Here is a 27,552-nt window from a genome sequence, read left to right as displayed (position 1 = left end):
AGCAATTTCAGATAATATAGCACATTCCTCCGGATAACCCATCCCAGGTTCTTGGAGCCCACTCCTTCCTTATCTGGACCCTAAACCTAACAAGGGAGGTTTATACGGGGTGAATATACTCCTTAAAACTTTACTGCCCTATCAAATCTTTGTCATTGCAGGTTTCTTAAGCTCTCAGGTGTTCTACCTGGTTTCTGGGTCTTGACCACCCAGGGCCTTAGCATCCCTATGCACTATTGCTGGAGACTTGGGAGAATGGTAGACCCAGGGGATGGGTAGAGACCCTGTGAACATGGCTCACACCAGGTGCATGAGCTCTGCCTCCCCAGAATCTCACGTTACCTACTCATCAGAGCGGACCTTCCTAGTTAAGCCTGCATCCCGGAACCTCTGGCATTCCTGGGTATTGCTGCTGCCCTATCTAAAACTATCTGAATCTGCAGAACACCAGTGGGAAGAAAGGCAGGTAAGGTAGGGCTATGAGGTCATGGGAGGATGAGAGGGGCCGGGGTAAGATTCTAGTTTACATAAATGCTTATTTAGCAAAATCTTCAGGGCTTAATCAATATTTTGTCTATAAATGAAGCTTGTCCCTTTGAAATGATACCAGATGAAGACCCCAGAACTGGTGAAGTTAGGATATCTGGGCTACAAGTGGGGGGACAAAGTTTGCAAAATCAGTAAGTGGCCATCAAAAAATTGTTTCAGGGGCGCCTGGGTGGCGCAGTCGGTTAAGCGTCCGACTTCAGCCAGGTCACGATCTCGCGGTCCGTGAGTTCGAGCCCCGCGTCAGGCTCTGGGCCGATGGCTCGGAGCCTGGAGCCTGTTTCCGATTCTGTGTCTCCCTCTCTCTCTGCCCCTCCCCCGTTCATACTCTGTCTCTCTCTGTCCCAAAAATAAATAAAAAACGTTGAAAAAAAAAAAAATTTAAAAAAATTGTTTCAAATAAACTCCATTCACATCTTAAAGTCTTGATGGTCTTAGTTTATGTCAAATTAAAAGTGATGGCAGGCAGTAAGCTGTGTGCAGAGCTGCCTGGAATTTGGACATGGTTCTCTACTTGCTAGGTGGAAGGCGATTTTCTAATTTGGAAACAGATCTGTCCCAAGCTTATGTGAAGTCTGCAATAACCCGTAATTGCTAACCTGGGAGTGTTTGAGCTAGTATGAAAAAAAAATAGCACATTTTATATTAAAAAACAAACAAAAAACTGTGGTTAATAACTGCCAGTGTATGGCACCCAAAATGAAGGGCCGCTATAAGAAATGAACAGGACTCCAGCATAAAATAAGGGAAGAGCAGGACATAACAAATAACTGATCAAGAACAGCACTCTAGTCTCACGGGAGGCTGGGACTGTGTGCTTCTATTTTAATACTACTCTGGGATGCGTTTCCAGTCACCATTTCCACCACTCATATTTAGCATTTTAAAAACCAAACTTTTAATTTAACCGTGGTATATGAATAGAGGGAAATCTTAGATTTCGTGTGCTAAATTATTTTGAAATTCACACTGAAATACAGCAGTGTTAAAGCAAGTTCTTCTCTTCAACCACCCATTTTGCTACTTTTTGGTGAGTATATAGTCGGTGCCAGTCATTGTGGAAAAATCTTTATTTTAAGAAAAAAATTTAGTTAACAAAAAAATTTAACAAGTTTCACTTAGCAAAATACACCCAAAAGGAAATCACAGTACAAAGAAAGTTTTAAGTCAAGGCCTCACCAATTCCTACAGTATTAGTAATGTGTCTCAATTTTCAAAACTAACTTATTTTTAAAAGCTTAAACTTAACCTAAAAGATTTTAAATGAAAATAAACTAGAATGAACAAACATGAGAAATGTTCCTCTTTGAATTAGGGATCTAGCACCTTGAGTTTTCCAAAAAAGTACGTCTCCCCAATGTGTTCACGGTGATGTGGTGTAAAAGATCCATTTAATGTACTCAAAACTACTTTAACTCAGATAACATCACTCTGAAGTACACTACCAAAATGTTAATTGAGAAAAGCTGAAAATAGTTTTAGTTTACTCAATATCACATGCTAGAAGAAAGTTTGCATGAGAAAACACTGAAGAGGTAATTTTTTAATCCAGATTTCACAAACTCATGGTGCAAAATGGGTCCCACAACTTCCTCTAGAGTAATAATTGCTTTTCACTGCTTGTTGGCTGCCTGTGAAAATTTGATTGCAATAACTCAAATGCTCCTACAAAACTAGTCATATCCACCCATGCTGTTCTGGCCTCCATAGCCAGCCCCATAACAGCCACTCACAGACTGGCTCTCGAGGCCACTGTAAGTGGACTGGGCCGACACCCCCATGCCTTGCATCATCTGGCTGCTGTACGCCCCATTGCTGGCCCCAGTCGTGGAATTCAGGAAAAGTTCTATGTATCTGTGTTGCATGTTGGCCCGGTCTTTGGACATTGCTGCCACAGCTTCTTCGTGAGTGGCAAACTCAACATCGGCTTCGCCCGTCACTCTTCCATCAGGGCCAATCTCAATATGGACTCTCACAGGGTTGAGTGGAGAGAAGAAGTTGTAAATGTCGTTCTCTGTGGCTTTGTATGGTAGCCCTCTCATGTGGACACAGTGTCCAGTGGTACTCTGGACAGTGAACTCGCCGTCTCCGTATCTGTGGTCATACATGCCTGAGAGACAGTAACTGAGGTCTCTCCCAAACAGATCAGTGGTGAAGCCGTAGCCATCGCTGAGGCCGCTGTACTCCTCATAGCCCCCATAGCCTGCACTATAAGCACCAGACCTCATCCTCTCCAGGCCTGCTTGCTTGACAATGCCAATATACCTCCTGGCCGTGCCAGGGCGGTCATAGGGCCCTGGCCGCTGTACAGACATGAACTTCAGAGGGGGATCCGAGTATGACCTAACTTCTTCCTGACTGCTCTTGAACACTTCAATATACCTGTGCCCTATTCTCTCCTTGTGCTTCCCTAGGGCCTTCTCCGCTAACTCCTGTGAGGCAAACTGCACAAAGGCTTCCCCTGTAATCTTGCCCTCGGGGTCCACAGGCAATGTGATCCCGTTTGGCACAATTTCCAACCCTGAGAAGAACTGAACAATTTCTTCCTTGGTGCATCCAAATGGGAGTCCTCGAAGCCGCACGAAGCCATCATTGGCGGTGTCGGCACTGTTTGGACCACTGTGCTTCAATACCCAATCCATCTCGGTTCTGTGGGACTTGAACACCTCAATGTACCGGTGTCCCATGCTTTCCCTGTCTTTTTTAAGGGCCATTTTTACATCATCTTCTGATTCAAGTTCAACAAAAGCCTCACCACTCTGCCTGCCTTCTCTAGTGTAGATGAAATGAACGCCTGCAGCCCCATCATGTATTGTGCAGTCAGAAAGGAAATTCTGCACATCCTCAACAGAGCAGGACCAGGGCAGGCCACGGAGCTTGACCACAAAGCCTTCACCTCCCTCGGGGCCCAGCATCATGGACACTTGAGAGGACTGACGTCAAACAAGCTTGGGTGCAGCTTTTTGTGGCTGAAAAGAAAGCAAAAACTACTTTACATAATTTTTCATTTATTATGTACAAGAATATGCAGTAAATGTTGTTTTTCTGATTTTGCAGACGAAAAAAGAGAAGCAAAATTAAATGTTAAGAAAATATACAAAATACATTTGAGCTGAGATTCAATCCAAGGTCTCCCCCCCCCCAAATGTACATATTATTCAGGCAGAAAAAGAATTAGGAGACTTAGAAAAACAAAATAGCAATATGGAAGCTTTGAAGCCAAAACCTATCACTTCTAACGGTCAATTATTTTAAGTTCTAGAAGAGAAGACAAAAGAATGAAATAAGCCAATATCTAGAAAAAGAGAACTTTTCAGAACTGGAGGAAAACATGAGATTACATTGCTAAAATAAAAGGCAAGAGGGTAAGTGCCATGATCATAGAGGAATTAGTACCGGTCAGGTTAGAGCAAGGGCATTTTCTGGTTATTAGAGAAAAGGCAGAGCAAATTTGTAACATACGAAAGGTTCAACTGCACTAGTATAAAGGAAAAACAATTACTGACAAATTACCATTTTGAATCGTTATGATTTATAGTAATTTAAATATTTGACAAAAATCACTCTATGCAGCACTTATTTTTAAAACTGCTAACGTGAGAAAGGATAATTTTGTAATGATTTCAGTCCTTCCCCCTACAACAAATGGAATTCATATGCTCTTTCTCCTTTATCGTTTGTGCCCAGTAAAACAGCCCAGGAAGATTAACTGTTTCATGGTTGTGCTGAGTGGCTAGTGGCACACATTTTGGCCCACACAGTTCCTTGTTGTGGGGAACAGGCCTGTGCACTGTAGGGTGTCAGGCAGCATCCCTGGCCTCTACCCACTAGCTGCCAAAGGCACCCCTCTCCAGTTGTGACAACCCCCAAATGTCTCCAGACATTCCCAGATGTTCCCTGGGGGTAAAACGGCTCCCAGTTGGGAATGACTACTGTAGAATCAGGGTCACCAACCTTAAAATGGGCCCTCAATACTGCCTAAGTTCTACCACCAACCCCAATCTCCCAAAGCCCTGAGTAACCTGTAGCAACCTCACCTAATCTTCCCTCATCTTTGGGTGATCATCTAGTTCAAAGAATGGGGACGATGTGAAGAAACTGCCACAAAGTCTAAAAATTTATAAACAAGAAGTTGCTTCTCCTATTAGCTGACATCATTAGCAGGATCACAGTCCTGCTCTGGTCCCAACTCCACTCACCCCGGAGAAATTCTTGATCTTCATGGTCTCTTCACTGAACACAGCATGCGCATTTATACCAATTATATGCCAATTTATACCAACGCCATAATATACCTTCCCTGACACCAGCTTTGCCTCCAGCTACTTGCTGATTTACTGATCCTCTCAGTAAAATCTCAGACGGCAGGCCTCTACTGTCACCTCTACTCCTTACCATTAAAAGGGCAAAACCTTTCACTCCACTGGGAAGAAAAGAGGTTTTTTTGTCTTCATTTTACTTGTTCCAGCAGCAGGATTTAAGCAACTCCCTTGGGAAATCCTTTCTCCCTCTGGCTCTTATGATGTAACCATCTCCTGGTTTTCCTATTAATTCCCTAAATAGGTTCTCCCAGCTTCTTCCAGGGAGTCCTTCCTCAACATTCAACTGCAGGGATATCACTGGACTTGGGTGAGTCCTTTTCTAGGCAGCCTCACAAGATCAAGATCAACTAGCTCTGGGCCAAAGACACTCAAGTCCCCAGCCTTATGCTTCCTGAGGCCCAGACTGGTATACAAAACTAATCCACAGCCCCTATACACCACAAATGAAAGCAGCCTTTTTCTCTGACACTCTTCTATAGCACTCTGGCTGCCGGTATAAATAGCTTTACCTGCCATCCCGAGGTTCTACAAAGAAAGTGAAATAATCCTTGGACAACTTCACCCAATGAATTCAAATCCAATGAATTCATTCTCTCTGGAATGATCCCATTCACCACCCTAACCCACATTCCCAAATCCTATTCAGGAACTCGAATTCAACAAATAATAAGTTTCTCACAATTCTATACGCAGTCCCTAGCCATTTCTCGACACAGTAAGGACTCAATAATTCCTTCCTTTGTGATTTCAACTGTCAAACTTTTTCTTTCTGCATTGCCCTCATATTCATTTCTACTTCCTCATTTCTAAATTCCAGTACCAACAGCCCATGCCAGGATACTCTTACCTGGTTCTTAAACTTCTCCAAGTGTAATGGCTAGCCCTTACTGCAACCCAATCTGCAGCTCAAGTGTTCTCCTAAAACTGGCTTTATGTCATTCTCCTGTTCCAAGTTCTCAGTGGCTTCCCACCGGCAGTGGAACACAAACCACAGTGCTAACGGGTCGCTTAGACCTTGCAACTTTGGCCTGCAACAAACACAATTATCTAGCTTACATCACTCCTATTTACAAAAAAAAAAAACACAAAGAAACAAAAAAAACAAAAACCCTCCTTTATCCATTTTCCTATGCCTGGAATGTGCCAGGCTTTCTGCTCCCTTGCATTTGACACACGTGATAATTAATTCTCTCTCCAAATATACTCCACCCAACCTTCTGTCTAGTCAAATCCTACTAATCCTTAAGGTCTCAGCTCAAACATACTACCTTTCCACAAGATCTTCCCCTTTGAATTAAGTCTCATGGTTCTACACTCCCATAACATTCTTGCTCTGATTTGTTCAAAATGTGTCTTCAAAACTGCTTGGAAAGCCTACCAGGGACAGGCTGTGTCGGTTCCATTGGTCACTGTGGCCCCACCCCCAACAGAGCAGGCCCAAGATTAGCAAGAGATTAACTGATGGCCCTGTGAAGTCAACACCTCCCTCTACAATATGGCAGTCTAGGCTGAAAGACATGCAGGAAGCATAAGTGAACACAAACATTTCATATGAGAATTACTTAAAATACCTAACAATACATTACAGATTAGAAGTGTTTTACTTCAGAAAACAAAGTTTCAAAAACAAAGTGACTTCTCTGAAGGCAAGGAGAAGAGCATTCTTTTCTCAAACACGTCTACAAAAGTTTATTTATACTCTGGAATTATTTTTCTGTTCCACTTCTTGCAAGCAATCCTATGACACGTAATTCCGTATTCTTTCAATGAAACTCAAACCTAATTTTAGATGCAAACATAATTCAATATCCTCACTTTGCCCTCAGAATCTTCTACATTTGGATTCCTTGTAGAGTTTTACAGTGCTCAAGACATTAACTAAAACTCAGTAAGAGTGCTATAGATTTCTGCTGTTAGATTTAAAGCTAATGATAAAACTTCTACTTCATGCTTTAAAAATCTCCTACTTAAATATACCTACTTAAATATACCAAACGTAAACCGAAATTACTTTTCTTAAAAGAGCTCACCTTTAAGAACAACCCGGGGGGGGGAGGGGATGCCCACAGTCGGAGACACTCCTGGTAGGTAACGAATTGTCCTAAAAAAGAGCGATATGGCCGTCTGCCTCAGTGGCCCAGCACTCACCAGAGCAAACAGGGATGGTGGTGCCGGGGCTAGGATGGGCTCCAGCTCCCTTTCTCCAGGGAAGGGCAAGTTGGGGCAGCAATTCTTTTAAAGCCATGAAGCTTCCATAATTAAAGCACACACCCAGGACAGCCCCCATAGCATTTAAAAGGTTTACCTTTTCATATGGTAATACAAAGGATAACGGCAAGAAAACACTCACTAGCCTAGATGAGACTTAGAAAACTCTAAGCTCTGTGAGGATATCTAAATACTAAGGGTGGGAGGGGCTTCTTCAGGGAGGGGGTGGAACAAGGCCGGAACAGTTCCGGGTAGGGACCTCAGGGGCAGGAGGTGAGACTCCAGAAGCTGCCGGACCTTTACGGGGAGGAGCGCCAGTCTGCTTGCCAGAAACTATTCAACAGAATTTACAATTTATAAGACTCCCTGAGGGTCAGGGTGGAGATGCCCAAGTCTTTCCTTCCCAGTTTTGTTTGATAAACTTCATTTCTTATGACCTGTATTTGCTCTGATGTTCATATTTTAATTAACTGACAAGAATGTAAGTATACGTTAAAATATGCTTTTCAGTAGGAAAAACATTACTACCATCACCCACAGCCAAGTGATGAAGGTGTCCCAAAGGATCAGGATATATGAAGTTCAGGAGTACATTGGAGAACTAAACTACATTCTTAGTTTGGGAAAGGTAAAACCGGGAAAGTCAAGTTAATTTCGCTTAAGTGCCTCGTGTTAAAGATAAACTTGTCTTTATAGCCTCCTGTGATTATTACATAAGCTACTATCCCGGAAGTGTTGGGGGAACCTGTATAAAAGTTAAGGTATTTAATTTCAAATTCTCTGGAAGATGGTTTTCAAAAAGCTTCAACCGTCCCTCCTGCTAGCCCCCAGTGGAATCTGAAAGGTAGAACTCAGGCATCTTAAATGACCTGAATCCCTTCTTTTATATGGTTTACCCCAGCTCCTGGTTCCTTCCAGTGTGGTCTACAGACCAACAACGTGGGGACCCTCCTTGTACATGCACGCGTAGGAGCGGCCAGACACACTGAGGCCAATTTTCACAAGACTGAAATGGGGCGCGCATGCCCGCGAACACACACGTTGAAGCACTGATAGAGAGCACGGGTCTCACACGAGCACACGTTGTAATCGCTGGAGTGTGAAAATACACTGCTCTTAGGTCCCGCAACTGGAGATTCAAATTATCTGTACTGTACAGGATGTTGTTAAAATGTGAGATTCTGAAACAACGTACGTGGGATAGGGCAAGATTCTGCATTTATAACAGACTCCTAAGGCTCCTGGGAGGCTCTCCAGAATGTGCTCTCCTTCACTGTACTGGTTAGACGGGATTTAGTTCGGATTCAGGTAGATCCAATCAAGATAAACAGGGCGGGCCTCCGAGTGCCGTGACAGATTAGGTTTATCTACGGAGTACACAGGCCGGCTTAAACCCCCATCCTCTGTTCAGGAAGGGGTGGGTATTCAGAGGGACCGTGGCTTCAACCTTTTATTTACGTCTGTGTTGCAGTAGGACCTAAGGAGCAATTTCACCCTTATTTGTAAATAAATATTAACCTACAGCTGGTGGCACACTAGAGGAAGGTTGTCCTGAGTATCTTAATTACTCAAACAGTTCTACTCTTAAAACCACAGTGAGCAAGAGACGCTGCCTCAGGATTACGCAGTTGACATTTTTGCTCTAAGACTTACCGCTGAGAGGAGCAGGACTGATTTCTATTTTCAAACAAGCGCGGTTTACAGCCAAAGGACCCCTAATTCCACCCGACGCTTAAAAACGCAGAAGGCTCCGGGAAAGTCCAGGTGCGTCTCCTTTTGTTATTAACCTGAAATTGAAACTGCGCTCTTAAGCTTGCAGCCGCGGGCCGCCAGGGGCGCGTCTGAGCGATTTCGGCGGGAAGCACAGCTGCGGTCTCAGGCGCTGAGCTCCTGGGGCGGGGGTACGCAGACGAAGCGCAGAGCGGGGGCTCACTGGTCGTCTACCTGGCGGATCCGACAACCTACGCTCGGCTCAGCCCCACAGGAAGGCGGGACCCCGGAGCGCCCCGTCGCGGGGCCTGGGCGGGATCAGCGGGAGCTTCCGGGGCGGGGGCGGGACGAGCCGAGGGAGGAGGGAAGCGGGGGAGGGGGAGGAGGCTTCACGGGCCGAGCGGGAGGGGGGAGGGGGAAAGAGGTCAAGAGGCGAAGGCTTCCCGGGCCTGGTGGTGGGAGGAGAGAAGGGGGGGGAAGCTTACGGAGGCGGGAGTGGGAACTTCTAGGCCGCCGAGGAGGGAGTGAGGTGGGGCCAGCGTTCTCCGTCCCGGCTTCCCGGAGTCGTGGGGGGAGGGGGCGGAGCTCCCGAGTCGGGGCCTGGGAGGGGGGTGCTTTCTGGGGCGGCCAGGAAAGAGTTTCCCTGGACCCGCGGGGGGCGGAGCTCCTGAGTCGGGTCGGGGGGACTTCCTGGGGCAGAAGGGACGCGGGGGGAGAAGAGTTCCTGGGGCGAGGGGGAAGAAAGAGTTCCTGGAGCAGGCAGGGTGGGGGTGGGGAGTTGCGGAGGAGGAGAAAATGAGTTCCCGGGACTCGCGGGGGGCGGTGGGGGTGTACTGGGGGCTGGGTGAGGCGGGATGAGCGGGTGGGTGGGGGTCGTCCGCTCGCGGCGGCTCACCACGACGGGTCCGGAGTCCGGAAGGCCGGCGCGCGGGGCTGCGTCCCGGAGGCAGAGGCCGCGTGACTGAGGGCGGCGGGCCGGACGTGGGTCACGGGGTGTAAAAGAGGAAGTGCCACCGACGGGCCCGCCAAGATGTCACCAATGGAAACGCGTCCTGCAGGTGCGGCCCGCGGCCCGCGCGGTCGGCCCAGGCAGGAAGTGGGAGGAAGGAGGGAAGAAAAGCAACGAGGAAGGCCGTTCTGAGTGAGTTTTCACGAAAGGTGCCAAGATGGGGAAAAGTCCAGAGTACAGCGCAGGAGAGGAGTAGATCGGCACGGTTTAGGTGAAAGGAGAAACCGTAAACACACATACACACACACACACACAAAAACTGAGGGAAAATACAACAAACCTCTTTGAAAGAATTTAGAATGGAAACTAATGGACAAAAGGTAGAACTTCTTTACCTCTTTATATATAGTCTTGTTTTATATATTTGGCCATGAACGCCTATAAATATTTTGCATCAATTTAAAAGATTTTTAAGACTCGCAATTCTTAATACACGAAAAAGAACTACATTTCATGAAGCCCTGAATCCGAATGCATACGATCTTGAAAATAATTACTAAAGCAACTGCAGTGTGAACAGTGACTGAATTATTTCAAAGAATTTAAAAATTTTAGTTGTGAATTATGGTGCTGCAATTTTATTTCTGGAGTCATTACTTAAGAGATATATTTGATACCTAGAATGTTTCTAAATCTGAGTGGGATTACAGATGAAACCAACAGGGGCCATGATTTAATTACTGAAACTGGGTGATGGGTACATGGAGTTTCATTATATTTTTGTCTCTACTTTCCTATGTTAAACACCTTTAGTAATGAAATTATTTAAGAAAAGAAAAAACTATGAATCTACTTACTAGAAGTAACTATGAAATAAATATGATTTATAGGTAAGAGGAACCTACTAGGTGAGAGTATGCAAAGCCAGACTGGGGGAAATTCTACAAGGACAGATGAGTTCAGTCCATTAGAAAACAGCTCCAAGGGAAAAGACCAAGTACACGAGGGAAAGACCAAGTACCAAATGCACAGTACACGGGGCATATTTGGATTTTGAGTCAAACAAATTGATAAACATTTAAGACATTTCTGGACACTGACTAAAAACTTTAAGGTATTAAAGTATTACATTTACTTCTTTTAGATACAGAATTATAGTTATGTTTAAAAAATACATTTCTAGAGATTCACTTGGAACTATTGGGAGATGAAATAGTATGTTTGCTGGAATTTGCTTAAAAATTATTAGGTGGGGGATGTAAAGAAAAACTGTCCTTGACTGGTAATTGTTGAAGCTGGGTGGATGATATGATTAAAAATCCAGCCTCCCATGGAAAGACACAGGCACTAAAAACTGAATTCAAGAGAAGCAAAACAGTATTTTGAAGAATGAACCACAAAATTGGCTTGTTTTTGGAAAAGTATCTCTACAGAACTGAGGTACCCTGACTGCTTTGTAAGCATTTATTTCACTTTTTTAAGTTTATTTTGATAGAGTATGAGCAAAGGAGGGGCAGAGAAAGGGAGCCAGAGAGAGAATCCCAAGCAGGCTCCTTATTGTCAGTGCTGAGCCTCAGAGCCTGACACTGGCTTGAACTCCCAAACCGTGAGATTATGACCCGAGTCTAGAGTTGGATGCTTAACCCAGGCACCCCTTAATTTCACATCTTAAAAACCTCCTCAAAATATATTCTTGGTAATCTATATGACTGGTGTGCATTTTCTCACCTATTTGAATATATTTCTTGCGGTTAAGTAGTTTTACATATGCCTTCTCGGCTTAACTGGTTGGTGATACAGGGGAGGTGGCTGTTAATAATTTATCAGCCATGATATGGTTCCTGCCTGGTGAAGGAACAACAAGTACCGAAGACACGGGAGCATGTTGTGCTGAGACCAATGAAAGAGGAAAGCAGAGAAGATCTGAGACCAATGAAAAGAGGAAGATCCTCCACACAGCTTTGAAAGCCTGGTTTGGTATTTTGTACTTTAGTCTAAGGCCAATGAGAAGTCACTTAATAGTTTCAAAATGGAATGTGGTGTAAATTTGAGTTTTTGCTTTTCAACAAAACAGTCTAGCTGTTATCTGGAAAACTAACGGTGGGAACAGATGCATAGAGACGGGAGGCAATGACACAAATTTAGGAAAAACTAATGGTACCCTGCAATAAAAACATTGTGATAGAAATGAAGCAATTGTGAAAGGATTTGAGTGATGCGCAGTAGATACAATTTACCAAATTGAGAGTCATTAACCCAGAAATATTGTGCACTTACAAAATGCAGGTGCTGTGCTAGGTCCACAGAACAGTGGACTAGGAAATCAGTAAATAAATAAATGTATGATGACAAAATCTGAATGGCCCAAAACTAGAAAATGGGGATTAATTTACACTGGGGACCTGAGGAAGTGACATTTAAACAAACCAGAAGCGTGAGGCCGGGGGGTGGGGGATGTGAAACTCTTTCCCCCTGGTAAATATGTAAGGTTCAAAAGCAGAATTTAGAAAATCGTATTTTTTGCTCCTTTGAACATCACCCTGCTTATTCCTCCCTGAATGCTTGTTCAAATTCTTTATATGGATAGTATTCCTGTTCCACTGGAAATTACATTACAAACCAAATCTCTTCTAACCTAGCAATTGTATAAAGTCAGTGGCTCTTAAACACTTCTGTCACTCTCTTGAGAATATGACCTAGGTCTGAATAAGCTGCTTCAAGAAAGCACACCCCCACACAGTTGTACCAAAATTTTCAAGAGGCTCATGCTTCTGAAGTGTGAGAATTCTGACCCTAATTTGTACAACAAACCAAGTTCAATACACAAAGCTATCTCAGAGCTATTAAAGAGAAGCTGTAGACGGATCACTAAATAATTTAACGTTCTAAATGTTTATTGCTATTACTATATTTTTATCCACAAAAAGGGGATATAGATGAGCCGTAAGAAACAGGAAAGCTGTTTTCCATTATCTTTTAACTATTAAACCCTTTAGTTTATGTACTGTAGCTAAGTCTGGGGTGATATTTCACTGTTTCCCTCAGTGTTCATTTTGCAAAATCTGTGTTAACTAAAAAGCAAAAACAGTATAATACAATGTTAGGTAAATTCTATCACTTGTATTAAAATTAACATAAGGGACAAATTTTTATCCAACACAGAACTAGCAACTCTTGCTCTAGGATATTATTGACTGCATTCCACAGATGGAATCCAAAGATGAAATCCAAATTACGAGAGGAAAAAAAATGTATCAGGTGAAGTTTTCCTAAAAAAACAAAAAAACCCACTGCTATTTGACTTCCACTGCTAAAGGTAAAATCTGTTCTCAAGTGAGGGATTCATCATCTCTATTAATTGGCAGTGCTCCCCCATCCACAGTAGGAAATATGATTTTAGCCTAGCTAAGAAATGTAAGGGGGAGGGGGAGGGGGACCTGTTAAAATACAACTGCTAAGACCAATTCCGAACCACCTCCCCTACCAACCTGCCTGTAGCTCTCTCCCCCGGAGTAAGCAGCCCCTCCCTGGGTGGGTGACCATTTAAAGCCGACATTCAGGAAGGCTTGTGGGGGTTACACTCATAGTCTCCCGGAGCCATGGCTGCAGTACGTGCCAACTGTCCCTTAAGGGGCCTAGAGCTTCCTCCTGGGGCGCTGTGGAGAGCTGACACCTTGTCAGGTCCCAGGCAGCTGCCAGAGGAGCGGAGACTGCTGTAGCAGCTCGTGCTCAATGTTTGCTGCTCAGGGGACCAGAGCACACTGCCCTGGGAGAGTGGAGAACAGAACCAAGAGGAAAGGAATGGACAATGCACATGAGAGTGACTCAAGCACCCGGAGAGGATACCATGCATTTAGACAACAGCTTAAAACAGTTATCAGGGAATGAGAAGTGCTGAACAAAACCATACATTTTTTAACAGAAAAAAAAGCACTTTCAGATACTCAGTTACAGAATACAACACTTTTTAGTACTAACAAATTTTGAGTTTATAAAGTTAGTAATAAACTGAAAGCATGGATAGTGGCCTGAAAAATAAGTGCAAGAAATATCTCAAAGAGAAAAAAACAGAAACAAAGGGAAAAAGATATGAAATTTGGAGGACACAAGATGTAACACGAGACAAAAGAAATAACATGTCAACAATAGGGATTCCAGAAGGAGAAAGACACAAATAGAACAGATAAATAATGGAAGGAGATTTTCCTGGCTTAAGATAAACATGGTTGTGTGGTTCCCAACAGATATTTTTAAAAGACATAACCTAGGCATATGTTGCTAGAACTTCTAAATTTAAGTTTCAAGTATATAAAAAACTGCTTGGAAAAAGAACAAATTGGGTACAAAGGATAAAAATATGATAGCCGCTAACCACATGTGCCTACTGAACACTTGAAATGTGACAAGTACAAATTGAGATGTGCTGTTAAGTATAAAACGCACACCGAATTGCAAAGATTAAAACAAGAATGTAACATAGCTCAATTTTAAAACATTGACTACATGTTGGAATATTTTAGATAACAGTTAATCAAAATACATATACTAAATTAAAATATTAATGGGGCGCCTGGGTGGCGCAGTCGGTTAAGCGTCCGACTTCAGCCAGGTCACGATCTCGCAGTCCGTGAGTTCGAGCCCCGCGTCAGGCTCTGGGCCGATGGCTCGGAGCCTGGAGCCTGTTTCCGATTCTGTGTCTCCCTCTCTCTCTGCCCCTCCCCCGTTCATGCTCTGTCTCTCTCTGTCCCAAAAATAAATAAAAAACGTTGAAAAAAAAATTTTTTTAAAAAATAAAGTATTAAAACACATCCCAACTCATTCTACAAGGCCAATATTACCCTGCTTTATGGGCTGAAAATTTCATCATTAGAGTGGGCCATAATCCATTATGGCTAGTGTCCTTCCAATGGGAAATTTGGACACAGACAAGCAGACACGAGAAAGAGAAGACAGCTATCTAACAAAGCAAGGAGAGAGGTCCGGAATGTATCATTTCCTCATGGCCCTCAGAGGGAGCCAACCCTGCTGATGCCTTCATCTAGGACTTCTGGACTCTGTAACTGCAAGACTACAAATTTCTGTTAAGACACCCAGTCTAGAGTACTTTGTTATGGCACCCCTTTAACAAACTGAACACTCTGATACCAAAACCAAACAAAACAGATTTCACAGGAAGAGGTAACTACATACTAATATCTGTTATGAATAAAGGTGCAAAATTCCTCAACAAAATACTACAAACTGAATCCAGCAACATGTAAGAAAGGTTATACACCATGCCCAAGCAGGATGTACCCCAAGAATGCTTAAGGGTGTTTCAGTGTAAAATATTCCTGAATTAGGTAATGGTGGTTTTTACAATGCTGTGAATTTACTAAAAACCTCTCATTTGTACTAGGTGAACTGTATGGTATGTGAATTATATCTCAATTAAAAATGAAATTACATGTCATTCATATTCTATTGGACAGCGTAATTCTAACTAAATATTGTGTAAAGCAGAACAAAGACCTGTGGAGACGTCAATAATGGAACATCTTTGCAATGCAGATGGACTTAGCAGGAGAGAGTGCAACAGAGATTTTTAATATTCACACTAGGTGAGGATTTCTGTAAAAGAGGCATAACTGTCTGAGAAACTTAATGGGAATTCAGAACTTTCCATTCTAGTCTTTTCTTTTTTAACCCATTCATCATTATCACTTTTTGTACCATTTTAAGAGATCTTTTTCTTAGCCCAAGTCCATATGGATGTTTTTTTAAACTTATAAAGCTTTGTTTCCATCTGCATTTTTGTTTTGATCAACAATCAACCTGATTTGATTTTCCATTCCCAAGAGTGTTAGAATTAGTTTACCAAGATTCACAGGCTAATTTTCCTCATGAACTCAGATAAAAAGCTCCTAAAGAAATTATCAGCAACCAAATCCAGCAATACACAAAGAAATAATCATGACCAAGTTGGGTTTATTCTTGGAATGCAATTGTAGCTCATCATTTCAAAGTCAATCCCTACAGTCTGTCACACTGACATATTAATGAAGGGGAATGAGTTAACTAAGAATTTTTCACGTTTTATGAGAAATGCTAAGAAATATCCTACACACGGAAAAAAGAAAAGAAAGAAAATAGATGAATTCCATAAACTGGAGGTAGGGAAAACCTTCCTAACCATGACCCCAAACTCAGAATACGGGAAAATACTGAAAAATTACATAAATACAAACAAAACCCAAAACAAAAACCTCCAAACCTCTTATGAATAGCTAAAAAATACTAAGCTAAACAAAAATACCAATGCTAAAGTGGGAACGATATTTGCAATTTTTTCCCAAAGCATTAATATCCCTAACATATAAAGAGCATCTAAAAAGAGACAAAATCCAACTACCCAAAAAGGAAAATGGACTAGAGGTATAGTAGACAGAAAAAGAAATTACCTTAAACATGAGAAGATGCTCAACTTTACCCATTTAAGATAAAATCTGATATGAAATAACATTTAAAATACCTACCATATTGGCAAAAAATACAGAATTTTGAAAACGCATTACCTTGGCAAGGCTATAGATAAGGAGGCACTTTTAAATACCGTTTGTGGAAATATTAAATGGCCAAAAAAAAGCAAAGACACCTGCAAAGGCTATTCATCTCGGTTCTACTTCTAATACGAAAAGGCTAGAAACAACCCAACTGCCTATCACTATAAGTCCAGTTGAATAAATGGACCCACTTAATAAGGAAGTGGACCCATTTAATAAGGAAGGTATCAAAGACCACGGAGGTCTTTCCTGTCTAAGTCAGGAACCAATTTGAAAGGCTCCCACTGGCCACAGATTGGATAATTTGTGCACCAAAGAGACTAAAAGCCACAGTGGATTAAAGCACATCATAAAGACACCAGAAAAAGGGTCTTTGGCACCTGCTAGAGATTCAATAAATTGTTAGATATTGATAAACATAAGGAATGAATCAAAAACTTAACCTGCCATTAATAACACACAACTTACAGTAATCAAATGATTAACAAAGAAAATTACCTCCCTAGAGAAGTATTCCTGCAAATAAATGAGAAGCAATATTTTAAGTTATCACTATTTTGGAAACATCAACAAAACAAAAGATCTAGGGAAAAGACCATCAATGGCTGCTAACTTCACAAAGGGGGAGTGCCAAGAAGTGCCTCAGGCAGGAGTACACAACACCTCCAGTGAAGTCTTTCCAAAAAGAAAATCTCAACAGAACCCTAACTGCCATTTCACAGGAAATGCAGAGGTCAGAGATTCAAACGCCATTGAATGTAATCAGAAAAAGCCAAAGCCTGAGGAAGGAACTCTGACACTGTACCCAATTCGTTTAACAAAGAAGAAAAAAATACCTCTAGATTGCACTAATAAGGAAGCTACTTGCCACACTTAAAATGTGGCTGGTACAAACTGAGAGGTGCCGTATGCACTGGATTTTGAAAAAAGTGAAAATATAATTTAAAATTACATGAGCAAATATTTTGTATATATATTACATTAAACTAAATTACAGTGAACTACACCAATTTCTTTTTACTATTAAAAAATGTGAAATTACATGTGGCTCGCATTGTATTTCCGTTGGACAGCACTGCTCTGAATTAAAAGAGTGAGATAGATCTCCCAGATACAAGGTGTGACCTTGTCTAGATTCCAATTCAAGCCAGCTGTAAAAAAATATTTATTGTGCAGTCAGGTACACTTGAACACGGGGTACTTAATGATCTCAAAGAATTAGCATTTCTTCAGGTGTGATAATAGTATTGCAGTTATATTTTTTAAAGATCCGTAGAAATGTAAGCTGAAATATTTATGAGTAAGACCCTTATTATATCTGGAATTAGTTGTAAAATAAGCCAGACTGGTCTCAGGTGAGGCCTGATTCTCCCTCTGACCAGCCTCTTGTTTTCCCCAAGAACGGCAATTCAGGGCAATAAACTGGGGGGCAGGGTCCTTGACCGAGTAGGGCTGTTCCCGTCTGACAGACGTGAGTCCTAATTCCCAGCTGTATCCCTCCCCCCGGGGGAAGTGACTTCATTTTCCCCTTGGCCTCCATTTTCTCATCTGTAACAGGGAGAACAGCAATACGCCCCCCTTACGAGACTACTCACGAGCATGTGACTCAAAAACATGGTGAAACTCCTAGCTTTGTGCCTGGACCTAGTAAGGGTCAATTAATGTGCTCCGACAAGAGTCTGAAAACCAGAGCTCAGACTGAGGAGCCCTCCTCCCGTTTTTGTAACACCTCCATGAACTTACTACCCTCGATGGGCACCATAGGTCTCCACAATCTCCTTCACAATTTTGGCCACATCGGAGGACTAACCTATTTATTTAATTAATCTTTTCACTCAAATCAATTCACATTTTTACTTCAATATTTTATGTTTAAAGGGAGCTTTGTAACAATACTCAAGTGAATGCCAGTCACTTGTCAATTTAAAAAAAGCAATACCACAAAAAGAATGTTAAAAGAGAAAAAATAAAAACACCATAATACACAATGAGCCGAATCAATTTACAGAAATGCATACGGGCACCAGAGATAACTAAAGATGGACTCGCTTAAATATTAATTAGTAACATCAGCACTCTCCCAATATTTATTTAAAGTAGAAAATTACTCACATATTTTAAAATGACGAATCTTCTCTAGACATTAACACTGAAAACATCACATCACTTTTCACTGACATATCCTACTATATTTTTATCTAACCGGAGAACCCGAGGTATTTTCATTCTCACTAGAAATTCAGAAATAAACAGTTAACCTTTAAAAACGTGTAATAGTGAGAATTACACTAAGATAGGTGATTTCGACGTTGTTTTGAATTGAAAGGAGTATTATTTGCAGTCTTCAAACCTCTCCCAGCTCCACTAGGCTCCGGACCCCTCGGCGCTCCCCACCCCCCACCCCCATCCGGCGGTTCCCCCCTTAGCGCGCTGCCGCTCGCGGGCTCCTCTCCCGCCACGCACGCGGCCCGCAGTGGCAGGCAAGAGCCCGGACGCCCCCACAAATAGTTGCGAAAACTAGAGAAGGAAGCACGTTCTTTCGCCCTAGGGCCTCCGGGGAAGGAAGCTACTGAGAAAGGAGTCCCGCGGGCAGGCGGGCCGGGACCGAAGACACGCCGGGCGGGGGTCCTGCAGGAGCTGGAGGGCGGCGTGGGGCGCTGGGGGGGAAGGGGGCCTCCCAGGCCTGGGGATTTGTCTGGCAGGCAGCTGGGGGGGGGGGGGGGGGTCCTGAGAGCCCCTTAAAGGTACAGATCAACGGGGAGGGGCCCGTGGCCTCCCAACCGTTTCTATGAAAGACCAGGGTCCGTCGAGTCCCAGCGCGACTCGCTCGGCGTCACCAGGCCGCCCAGAGCCACTTTCAGTGAACCACGCGGGTACACTGAAGGTAGAGGGCGCAGCGCGGGCGCCGGGAGAGTCCAGAAGTTTCTCAGGCGCAGTCAAGAATCAGCAAAAAATATATTCAAGGATACAAAGAAATAAAGCACAAGGAGAAAGAAATGGCCGATTAATCTCGCTCGGCTGAAATGTGGCCACCAGGCAAAGATAACGAGAACCAAAGAGTTTCACCCAAAATGCAAACACTATACCTCCAAGGACAGGAGACAAACGCACACCGGCGATCAGGGCACACACGCCGCCCGGAGAGGAAGAAAAGGCCGCAAAGATCGAAAGTGGAGGCTCAGCGAGCGGGAACGTGGGAGGGGGGAGGAGTCAACTCCCAACCAGTCCGGTGCAACTCAACCACGTGAAAGTACTGCTTTCATTTTTAAATGAAGCCCCTCTCCCACGGTCGCCGGATGCCCTCAAGGTATTCCTGGCAGGGGCGCTAAAGCTCCGCTTCCCCTGCAGTCCTCCGTACAAGGCCTTTTCTCCCTTCTTCACCGCGGGCCCTGCCTCCCCTGGTCCTAAATCTCAGTCCAGCTGTCCAGTCTTCGAGTGTAAAGTCCTTGATCTCAGCCCCGTGGTCCACTCCCCCAGTGTAAAGCCCTTGACCTCTGACCCCACTCCCCCCGACCCCAATTCTCAGCTCCGCCGTTCCCAGCCCGTGTGTCCAGTCTCCATTCGGTCCCTGCATGTGAGCCCTTGACTTCAGACCTAACCTCCCCCAACCCCAAATCTCAGCCCCACTGTCCCCACCCCCAGAGGGCCCAGTTCCCTGTTGGTCCCAGCTGTGAGGCCCTTCAGCCTCGGACCCACCGCCCGTCCCGCCCCTCACCTCGGGCTCCGAGTCTCCACGCTCCCGCTCTTCTTCACATCCGGCACCACGGTCGTCCCTCCGAGCACCTAGAGGGTGGAACGCGGGGAACTTGGCAGTTGTAGCGGAGGCAGTTGAGGCTTGTTTACCATCACCATGGAAACCCCTGGCAGCGCGCCCTGGGCGGAGCCTCCGAGAGGCGGGGTCTGGCGCGCGGTAGGCCCGAGTGCACAACTCCCGCCCGTGGGGCTCACGCGGCGCTTCCAGCAGCCCCGCCGTTCTAGGCTTGCCCGGTCCCCGCTCGACCCTATACCCCAGCACCCGAGAGCAGCAGCCCCGGGAGCCCGTCCCCCCGCCCCACTTCCGGCTGCCGGCGTGACCGCCAGTCGGTTTCCCCACGGAACCCCACCTTCTCCTCCAGGAAGACACGGCGCAGTGCTACTTCCAACACGGAGCCGGAAAGACGCAATGAGCGCTGCGGGGCGGGGCCTCCGCGGCTGGCGTCCGGGGGCGGGGCCACGAGGGCGCCATTGTGACGCGAATGGAGTGGAGCCAGGGATTGGTTGGCCGGGCGCAGGGCAGGGACGGGCCCGCGGAGGGGAGCAATGCGGGGAGGAGAGCGGCAGGATCTCCGTGAGCCCTTCTTAGAGGCGGCAGGGGGGAGGCTGTTGAGCCATATTAAGCTGCTGAAGGTATCAGGATACTGACTCAGAGAGTACCCCCACCAAACAGTGAGCCCAAAGAACTTCTGGATTGAAGACAAGCATGAGAAAAGAAAAAGAGAGTTACTTCCTGTCGAGAGAAAAAATAGGGAACTGAGAACACCGAGAGGGATAAAGGCGGCCCGATTGGAGGATTTAGGGAAGGATTAACAGGTTTACCGAGGTTGCTCACGTAATTATCACTTGGGCTGAAAAACCTCTATTCTCTGAAGGTGACCCAGAAGACCCACGGAGAATGCAAGGGTGTCAGAACACCTGAGACTACAGGCTGGGTGGATATGGCGACCCAGCTTGAGTCAGTGGAGATTTTCTTGATGTGTTCTGGGGTTAATTATTACTACCATTTTATTTTTGGAGACTCTTCATACAAGAGGAAGAGATCAAGACATTCATCATCATAGGTTAAGCAGGGCAGATTATTTTAAAATCACTGGTTAGGGGCTCTTGGGTGGGTCAGTCGGTTAAGGTTCCGACTCGATATCAGCTCAGGTCAGGATCTCAAGGTTCGTGAGTTCAAGTCCCACAACTGGTTCTGGTTATTGCAGATCCTGCGTGAGATTCTCTGTCTCCCGCTTTCTCGGCCGTTTCTTCTCTCAAAAGTAAATAAACAAAAAACAGTACATTAAAAAATAACTGGTTAAATTAAGAGAATGCTTGGAATAGTGGCAGATGATGAGTGGATGACAATATTAGAGGAAGGAGCTGTTTGTCAAAAAACAAAAGTTGATTCCAGGGAAAAGAAAATGAAAACAGTAAAAGAGCCGTCAGAAGAGATGAAAATGTACAAGGAGAAAATTAAGGCAAAAATCGAGGAGAAAGGGTCCTACAAAAATCAGGTGGGTATTCTTGGGAAACCCCGCAATGACTGTCACAGCTCACGCTGTAGAGTAGTCTCTTTCTGGAGAGAAAATGAAAGCAGCCACTCTGGGGCAAATATTAAAATTTTACCAAAAAACAGTTCTTCAGAATGAAGGGACTGTGAAACCAGAATCAAGAAGATGTGTTTATGTACACAGTTCATTGACTCTGTGCCAGATCGGCTGCTTGACCCTTCATCAATAGTCTTTGAGGGCTTCTCTGAATGAAAAGACTAGGGCCTTGGACTGATTTTGAGTCTCCCTCTGGCCCCTAGGAGTCATCCCAGGTGTCCACTATATTTTTTTCAGAGATGAGAGCCAGCACAGTCACATGTAGACCCCCTTTCACAGCGAGTACTGGAATTGCTCATACGAGTGCCACTGATCCAGGCCTTTTCCACAAATGTCCAGTTCATCTCTCCAATTGGAAAACGCTTGCCCACACCTGGTCTACTTGGATCACCTCAGCTGTGGAGTCTTAGGGGTCTCCATTCTTTTCACCGCGGTGTCCACAAAAGTGTCTCAACTAAGCTCTGAAATCTACAAAGAGACCTGTTTTTTCATTGTTGGGAGTACATGCACAGAGATGCACCTTTAAGGTTTGTGGTTTAAAAACGATTGAGGGGCGCCTGGGTAGCTAGGTTGGTTAAGTGTCCAACTCTGGCGCAGGTCACGATCTCTTGGTTCATGAGTTTGAGGCCCGCATCCGGCTCTCCATTGTTAGTGCAGAGCCGGCTTCAGATACTCGGTCTCCCTCTCTTTCTGCCCCTTCCCTAATCATGCTGTCAAAAATAAACATTTAAAAAATAATAAAAAATAAAAACAATTGAATTCACCACAAATGAAGATCATCCCAAGATGTATCTTCTCACAGACTGACCTTTTTATTTCTGTTGTTTATATAAATAGATTGTCACAAATTTAATACCTTTCAACAAATATTTTAAGGTTTTGGTTTTTTTGTTTTTTGTTTTTTTGTTTTTTTTTGAGAGAGAGAGAGCAAGCATTCACAAGCAGGGAGGGGCAGAGAGAGGGGAACAAAGGATCCAAAGTGGGCTCCATGCTGACAATAGCTCAAACCCTCCAACCGTGAGATCATGGCCTGAACTGAAGTTGAACACTCAACGGACTGAGCCACCCAGGTGCCTCTCAGTTTTCAAAATAAGCGCCCTAAGTTTTAAAAATAAGCTTCTTGGGACACCTGGGTGGCTCAGTCTGTTGAGTGTCCAACTCTTGATTTTGGCTCAGGTCATGATCCCAGGGTTGTGGGAACAAGCCCTGCGGCAGGCTCCACAGAGCCTGCATGGAGCCTGCTTAAGATTCTCTCTTTCTCGAGGCGCCTGGGTGGCTCAGTCAGTTAAGCATCCAACTTCAGCTCAGGTCATGATCTCGCAGTTTGTGGGCTTGAGACCCGTGTCAGCTCTGTGCTGACAGCTTGAAGCCTGGAGCCTGTTGTGGATTCTGTGTCTCCCTCTTGCCGCCCCTCCCCCCACTAGCACTCTGTCTCTCTCAAAAATAACATTAAAACATTTGTCTTTCTCTGTTCCTCTCCCCCGCTCACACTCCCTCTAGAAAATAAAAAATAAGCTCCTTTGTGGAAGCCACTGGTCCATAACAAATGGTGCAAAAGTTTGCATTGCCTGGAGTCCATTAAAATTTTCTAGTTACTACTATCTCTCCAAAGAACACTTTACCCATGAAGCTTTGCCCCCCCCCCTTCCCCACGAGAGTGCCAATGGGTAGGCAGAATCCCAAGGCTCAGAGAAGACTTTTACTCCAAGCCATAGTATCTGTCAAAAAGCAATGATAATAACAATAGCTTACGTGTATTGTACCTTCACTGGGACAATCTGAATACTCAATCTCATTTAACCATCATAGCAACCCAGCGGTAGATGTTATTATCATCATCACCGTGTAGTGGAAGGAGACTGAGGTACAGGGTCCCTAAGGTCACTCAGCTTGTGGATGGCAGGTCTAAACACTGGCACTCTGAGGTGTTCTGAATCTATGGTATGCACTCTTAACTGCTGCACTCTTGAACCCAACAGAGAGAGATCGTCCAGGCTGGCTCACAAGCCCTGTTTCTGTCTCTATTTCCTATTGAGAGAAGAGAATGAAGTAAAAAGTAAATTGAATTGTCCAGCAGCAGCATAGATCCTGTCCAAACGTAATGTTTCTTTTTACGGCCGGGTGCTCTAGTAGGCAGAGATGAGGGATGACATAACCCAGGTGGGATGCAGGCTGGCTCAGCAGTCATAGCCCCATCTGGATAATTTTCTTGACCAATACAGAAAAATGCATCTTTGTGGAGGAGGTCAGTTGTATGGTATCCGATGGTAACTAGACTTACTGTGGTGATCACTTTGTAGTACATGCAAATGTTGAATTATGTGGTACACCTGAAACAAATATAATGTTATATACCAACTTTACATCAATAAAAAAGAAAAAGAAACATGCACCTTTGAGGCAGCACTAATGCTAACCTAATGGCGAAGTCAGTCACCACTACAGCAGGCTGGATCCCTGGGTTATTTGCAGTTCAGGGATTACTTTGCAGTTACTTCAAATAGCACTCTGTATTAAGTAGTAAAAGAGGGATTACAGTACCCCTCTTAGCTTGATAGTTACTTGCTTGAATTGTTTTTTGTTTTTTGGGTTTTTTTTGCCTAGCAAAGGATTGCAGGTGGACTGGGTGATACCGGGTAATATCATGTGGCTGCCCTTTGACCGTTTCTTCAACGGGGCTAGCCAGGAAAAAGCCCTGGTTTGGACGTTAGTGACCTAAGGTCTATCTGTCTTCATTCTGAGTCGTAAGCTTTTAGCTTGATTATGACTTTTCCCATCCAAAAGTATGTACAGTTAGATGCCTTCATTTCTATGGGGCCTCAGGAGAGTCAGAAAATTTCATTTGGATCAAGATGTATGTCAAGATTGACATCAAGATGTCAATTATATCTCAAAAAGTGGAAAGAAAAAAGATGTGCTAGATGCAAGACAGCTTGCAGCTCCTCTCTGCCTCCTTTTCTCTCAGCAACTTTCATTTTTTAAATATTTTTTTTAATGCTTATTTTTGAGAGAGTGCAAACTGGGGAGGGGCAGAGAAGGATCAGAAGCAGGCTCTGTGCTCACAGCAGAGAGCCCAATGCAGGGCTCAAACTCACGAACTGTGAGATCATGACCTGAGCTGAAGTCAGATGCTTAACTGACTGAGTCACCCAGGTGCCCTAGAAACTTTCATTTAAAAAAAATTTTTTTTTAGTATTTATTTATTTTTGAGAGAGAGAGAGGGAGATACAGCACGAGTGGGGAAGGGTCAGAGAGAGAGGGAGACACAGAATCCCAAAGCAGGCTCCAGGCTCTGGGCTGTCAGCAGAAAGCCCGACACGGTGCTCGAACTCACAAACCGTGAGATCATGACCTGAGCGGAAGTTGGACACTTAACCGACTGAGGTGCCCCAGTAACTTTCATTTTTTTAAAAAAATGGAATATTTAAAACTTGCAGAAAATTAGATATTGTACAGATGTAAGAGATGTTGACACTTTGACATATTGACTATTTCATTGTTTGGGGACAAAAAATTACAGCTAAACCAGTGCTGTAAGGTGTTTTCAACTCTTTAAAAAACAATTTCTATAATACAATTTTTTAATGATGGAATATTTCAAAATTTGAAAAAAATTTGAAGATAATATAGTCAGCAGGGAGTATTAAAGTTTTGGTATCAGAGAAGTAACAAAATGTGTGTTCATTTACATAACTTTTTAAAAAGAATATTGCTTGCTGTGATAGAAGCTTGTATGGGTCCTTGTGTGCTCTCTTGATCCAGTTTTGGGGCCCTGGCTAGAGGCTGGTCAGTTCCTCTTCCTAAACAACCCATTAAGTCTGCAACACTAAACACCTCGCTTATCTGACTTATATACTCTGGACCACAAAACACCCACCCTAATTACCCCAGTGCCAAGTACCAGGCATCCTGGGACAGCCCCTGTGCCCCAGAGCCCACTGAAATTATTCAAATTAGCCAATCTTAAGCCTGTTTGCCCTGTCTAACCCTTTCCTTCCAGCAAAAGCCACAATAAAGGTGCTTGCCCTTGAGGAGTTTCCCCGTGCTTTGCCTCATGACCAACCTGGTGCTTCCCCTGAGTGTCCTTGGGTGGCATGTGTTCTCCCTTGAGAGCTGAATACAGAAAACTATAAAGCTGTTTTCTCTCTGTGTTTCAATGTTTATTTATTTTTGAGAGTGCACAAGTGGGGGAGGGGCAGAGAGAGGGGGAACAGAAGATCCCAAGCGGGTTCTGCGCTGACAGGCTGACAGGCTGGCAAGGCTGACAGGATGACAGGAAGACAGCAGCAAGCCTGATGCAGGTCTTGAACTCACGAACAGTGAGATCGTGACCTGAGCCAAAGTCGGATGCTCAACTTGACTCAGCCACCCAGGCTCCCCATTTTTCTCTCTTATGATCAGCATCTGACCTCACCCAAGGTAATATGGTGAAAACAGTTCCTTCTCAGTGCGGCTTCTATTTCAAAACCATCATGGTTGGATGGGTGGGAGGGAGCCTGAATTGAGGTCACTGCATCAGCCCCACAATCCCCACCCCTCTGGGGGACTAGTGCCTTATTAGGGAGCAGCCTCTCCTACCTCCGGTTCTTCACGGCAGACTTTGGGCTCCCCAAGGGCAAGTGAGAAAGGAGGCCAGAGTTGGCCAATGACTCCTGAGCCTCATTGCATGTGGGGCAGAGGTGATAGGACAGAAGTGTGGGCACAGGCCATGGGAGCTCCACTCCCTGTGAGGGCTGAATATATGCTAAGCATTTTCATGATCTATGCTTTTGTTAGAAGTTCTCTCTCTCTCTCTCTTTTCTTTAATCACTTGAGAGTTATTAAGCAGCAATGGCATCCTGTTAACATGTACATTTTGACTACTTTATGAAAAAAATAAACCCCAAATTTTATCGTGCAAAATTGGAACAAATTTCAGATCTTTATCTTCACAATGGAAGTTGTTAATAATGTTGACTTTGAGGGGCACCTGGGTGGCTCAGTTGGTTAAGTGTCCGACTTCAGCTCCAGTCATGATCTCATGGCTCATGAGTTTGAGCCCTTCATTGGGCTCTGTGACAGAGCCTGGACCCTGCTTCGGATTCTGACTTGTGAGTTCCAGCCATTCTGGCTGTTCCCGACTTCATATCCACCTTCCCTTGTAGACAGAGACTGCTTAACCAGCTCCCACAGTAGTAGAACTTTCAAATCCCTGTAAAAAATTATATATATACACATTCTCTGGTGGTACTCTTCTTGTCTTTGAACCTTGATAGATATGGAAAGCCGCCCAAAATTTTTAGTTGCACTTATACAATAGATGGGTATTTAATGACATAGCTGAGTTCTTAGTGCCCTCCTGCTTAATACACTGGAAGAGATAAATCACCTGATCCGATAAGCAGTTGATTCTGCTGCTTTCCAGACATGTGGCAGCAGACATTTTTTTTAAGTTTATTTATTTTGAGAGAGAGAGCATGAGCAGGGGAGGGGCAGGGAGAGAATCCCCAGGCAGGCTCTGTGCTGTCAGTATGGAGCCCAATGCAGGGCTCGTGAGATCATGACCTGAGAGGAAATGAAGAGTTGGCTGCTTAACTGACTGAGCCACCCAGGTGCCACAGTAGAAATCTTTTTTTAAAAAAAGTAGTCCTGTGAACATTTTCCTAAAATGATATATTTTGCTATTGTCATCAAATGTACAATATATATCTACATACATTAAAAAGCTCTACAAGGATGTACCTAAAAGTGTTAACAAGGTTTCCTTCATGCTCACACTCTTCTGAATATTCGGATAACCACCAACTGCAATTATTCCCGCCCTTTGTCCTTTCTTCCTGGCTTCTCGTGTTAAGAAAACCAAAATATAACTGAGTAAACTTGAAGATGGATTGGCTTTATCAAGTGAGTCATGAATTGGGCAGCAAGCAGAGAGAGAACTTCAAGGAGTT

The 27,552-nt window shown here is 44.2% G+C and overlaps 1 protein-coding gene across 8 annotated transcripts; it reads right to left on the bottom strand.

Moving 5' to 3' along the window:
- Window positions 1-1,598: 1,598 nt before the first annotated feature.
- HNRNPF (heterogeneous nuclear ribonucleoprotein F) lies at window positions 1,599-20,442 on the bottom strand. 8 transcript variants are annotated; one of them, XM_058697078.1, is made up of 7 exons: window positions 20,381-20,431; window positions 19,993-20,060; window positions 9,682-9,838; window positions 9,272-9,510; window positions 8,730-8,863; window positions 6,899-6,969; window positions 1,599-3,515 (listed from the first exon to the last, which is right to left on the bottom strand). In XM_058697078.1, exon 7 carries the CDS (start codon window positions 3,462-3,464, stop codon window positions 2,220-2,222), a length of 1,245 nt encoding a protein of 414 aa, XP_058553061.1. In that variant the 5' UTR covers window positions 3,465-3,515; window positions 6,899-6,969; window positions 8,730-8,863; window positions 9,272-9,510; window positions 9,682-9,838; window positions 19,993-20,060; window positions 20,381-20,431; the 3' UTR covers window positions 1,599-2,219. The 8 variants fall into 8 exon arrangements, with proteins under 8 accessions (XP_058553061.1, XP_058553065.1, XP_058553062.1 ...); XM_058697082.1 differs by lacking the exon at window positions 6,899-6,969; XM_058697079.1 differs by lacking the exon at window positions 9,272-9,510.
- Between the last annotated feature and the right edge of the window lie 7,110 nt (window positions 20,443-27,552).

Source organism: Neofelis nebulosa, chromosome 13 (genome assembly GCF_028018385.1).
Source record: "Neofelis nebulosa isolate mNeoNeb1 chromosome 13, mNeoNeb1.pri, whole genome shotgun sequence".
NCBI classification, from domain to species: Eukaryota; Metazoa; Chordata; class Mammalia; order Carnivora; family Felidae; genus Neofelis; species Neofelis nebulosa.
Note: the sequence above shows the minus strand (reverse complement) of the source record. Positions and strands in the feature narration are given on the sequence as shown.

Bases quoted from the DNA above. Each gene is read 5' to 3' on its own strand.
- HNRNPF (XM_058697083.1), bottom strand. From the start codon at position 3,464: ATGATGCTGGGCCCCGAGGGAGGTGAAGGCTTTGTGGTCAAGCTCCGT.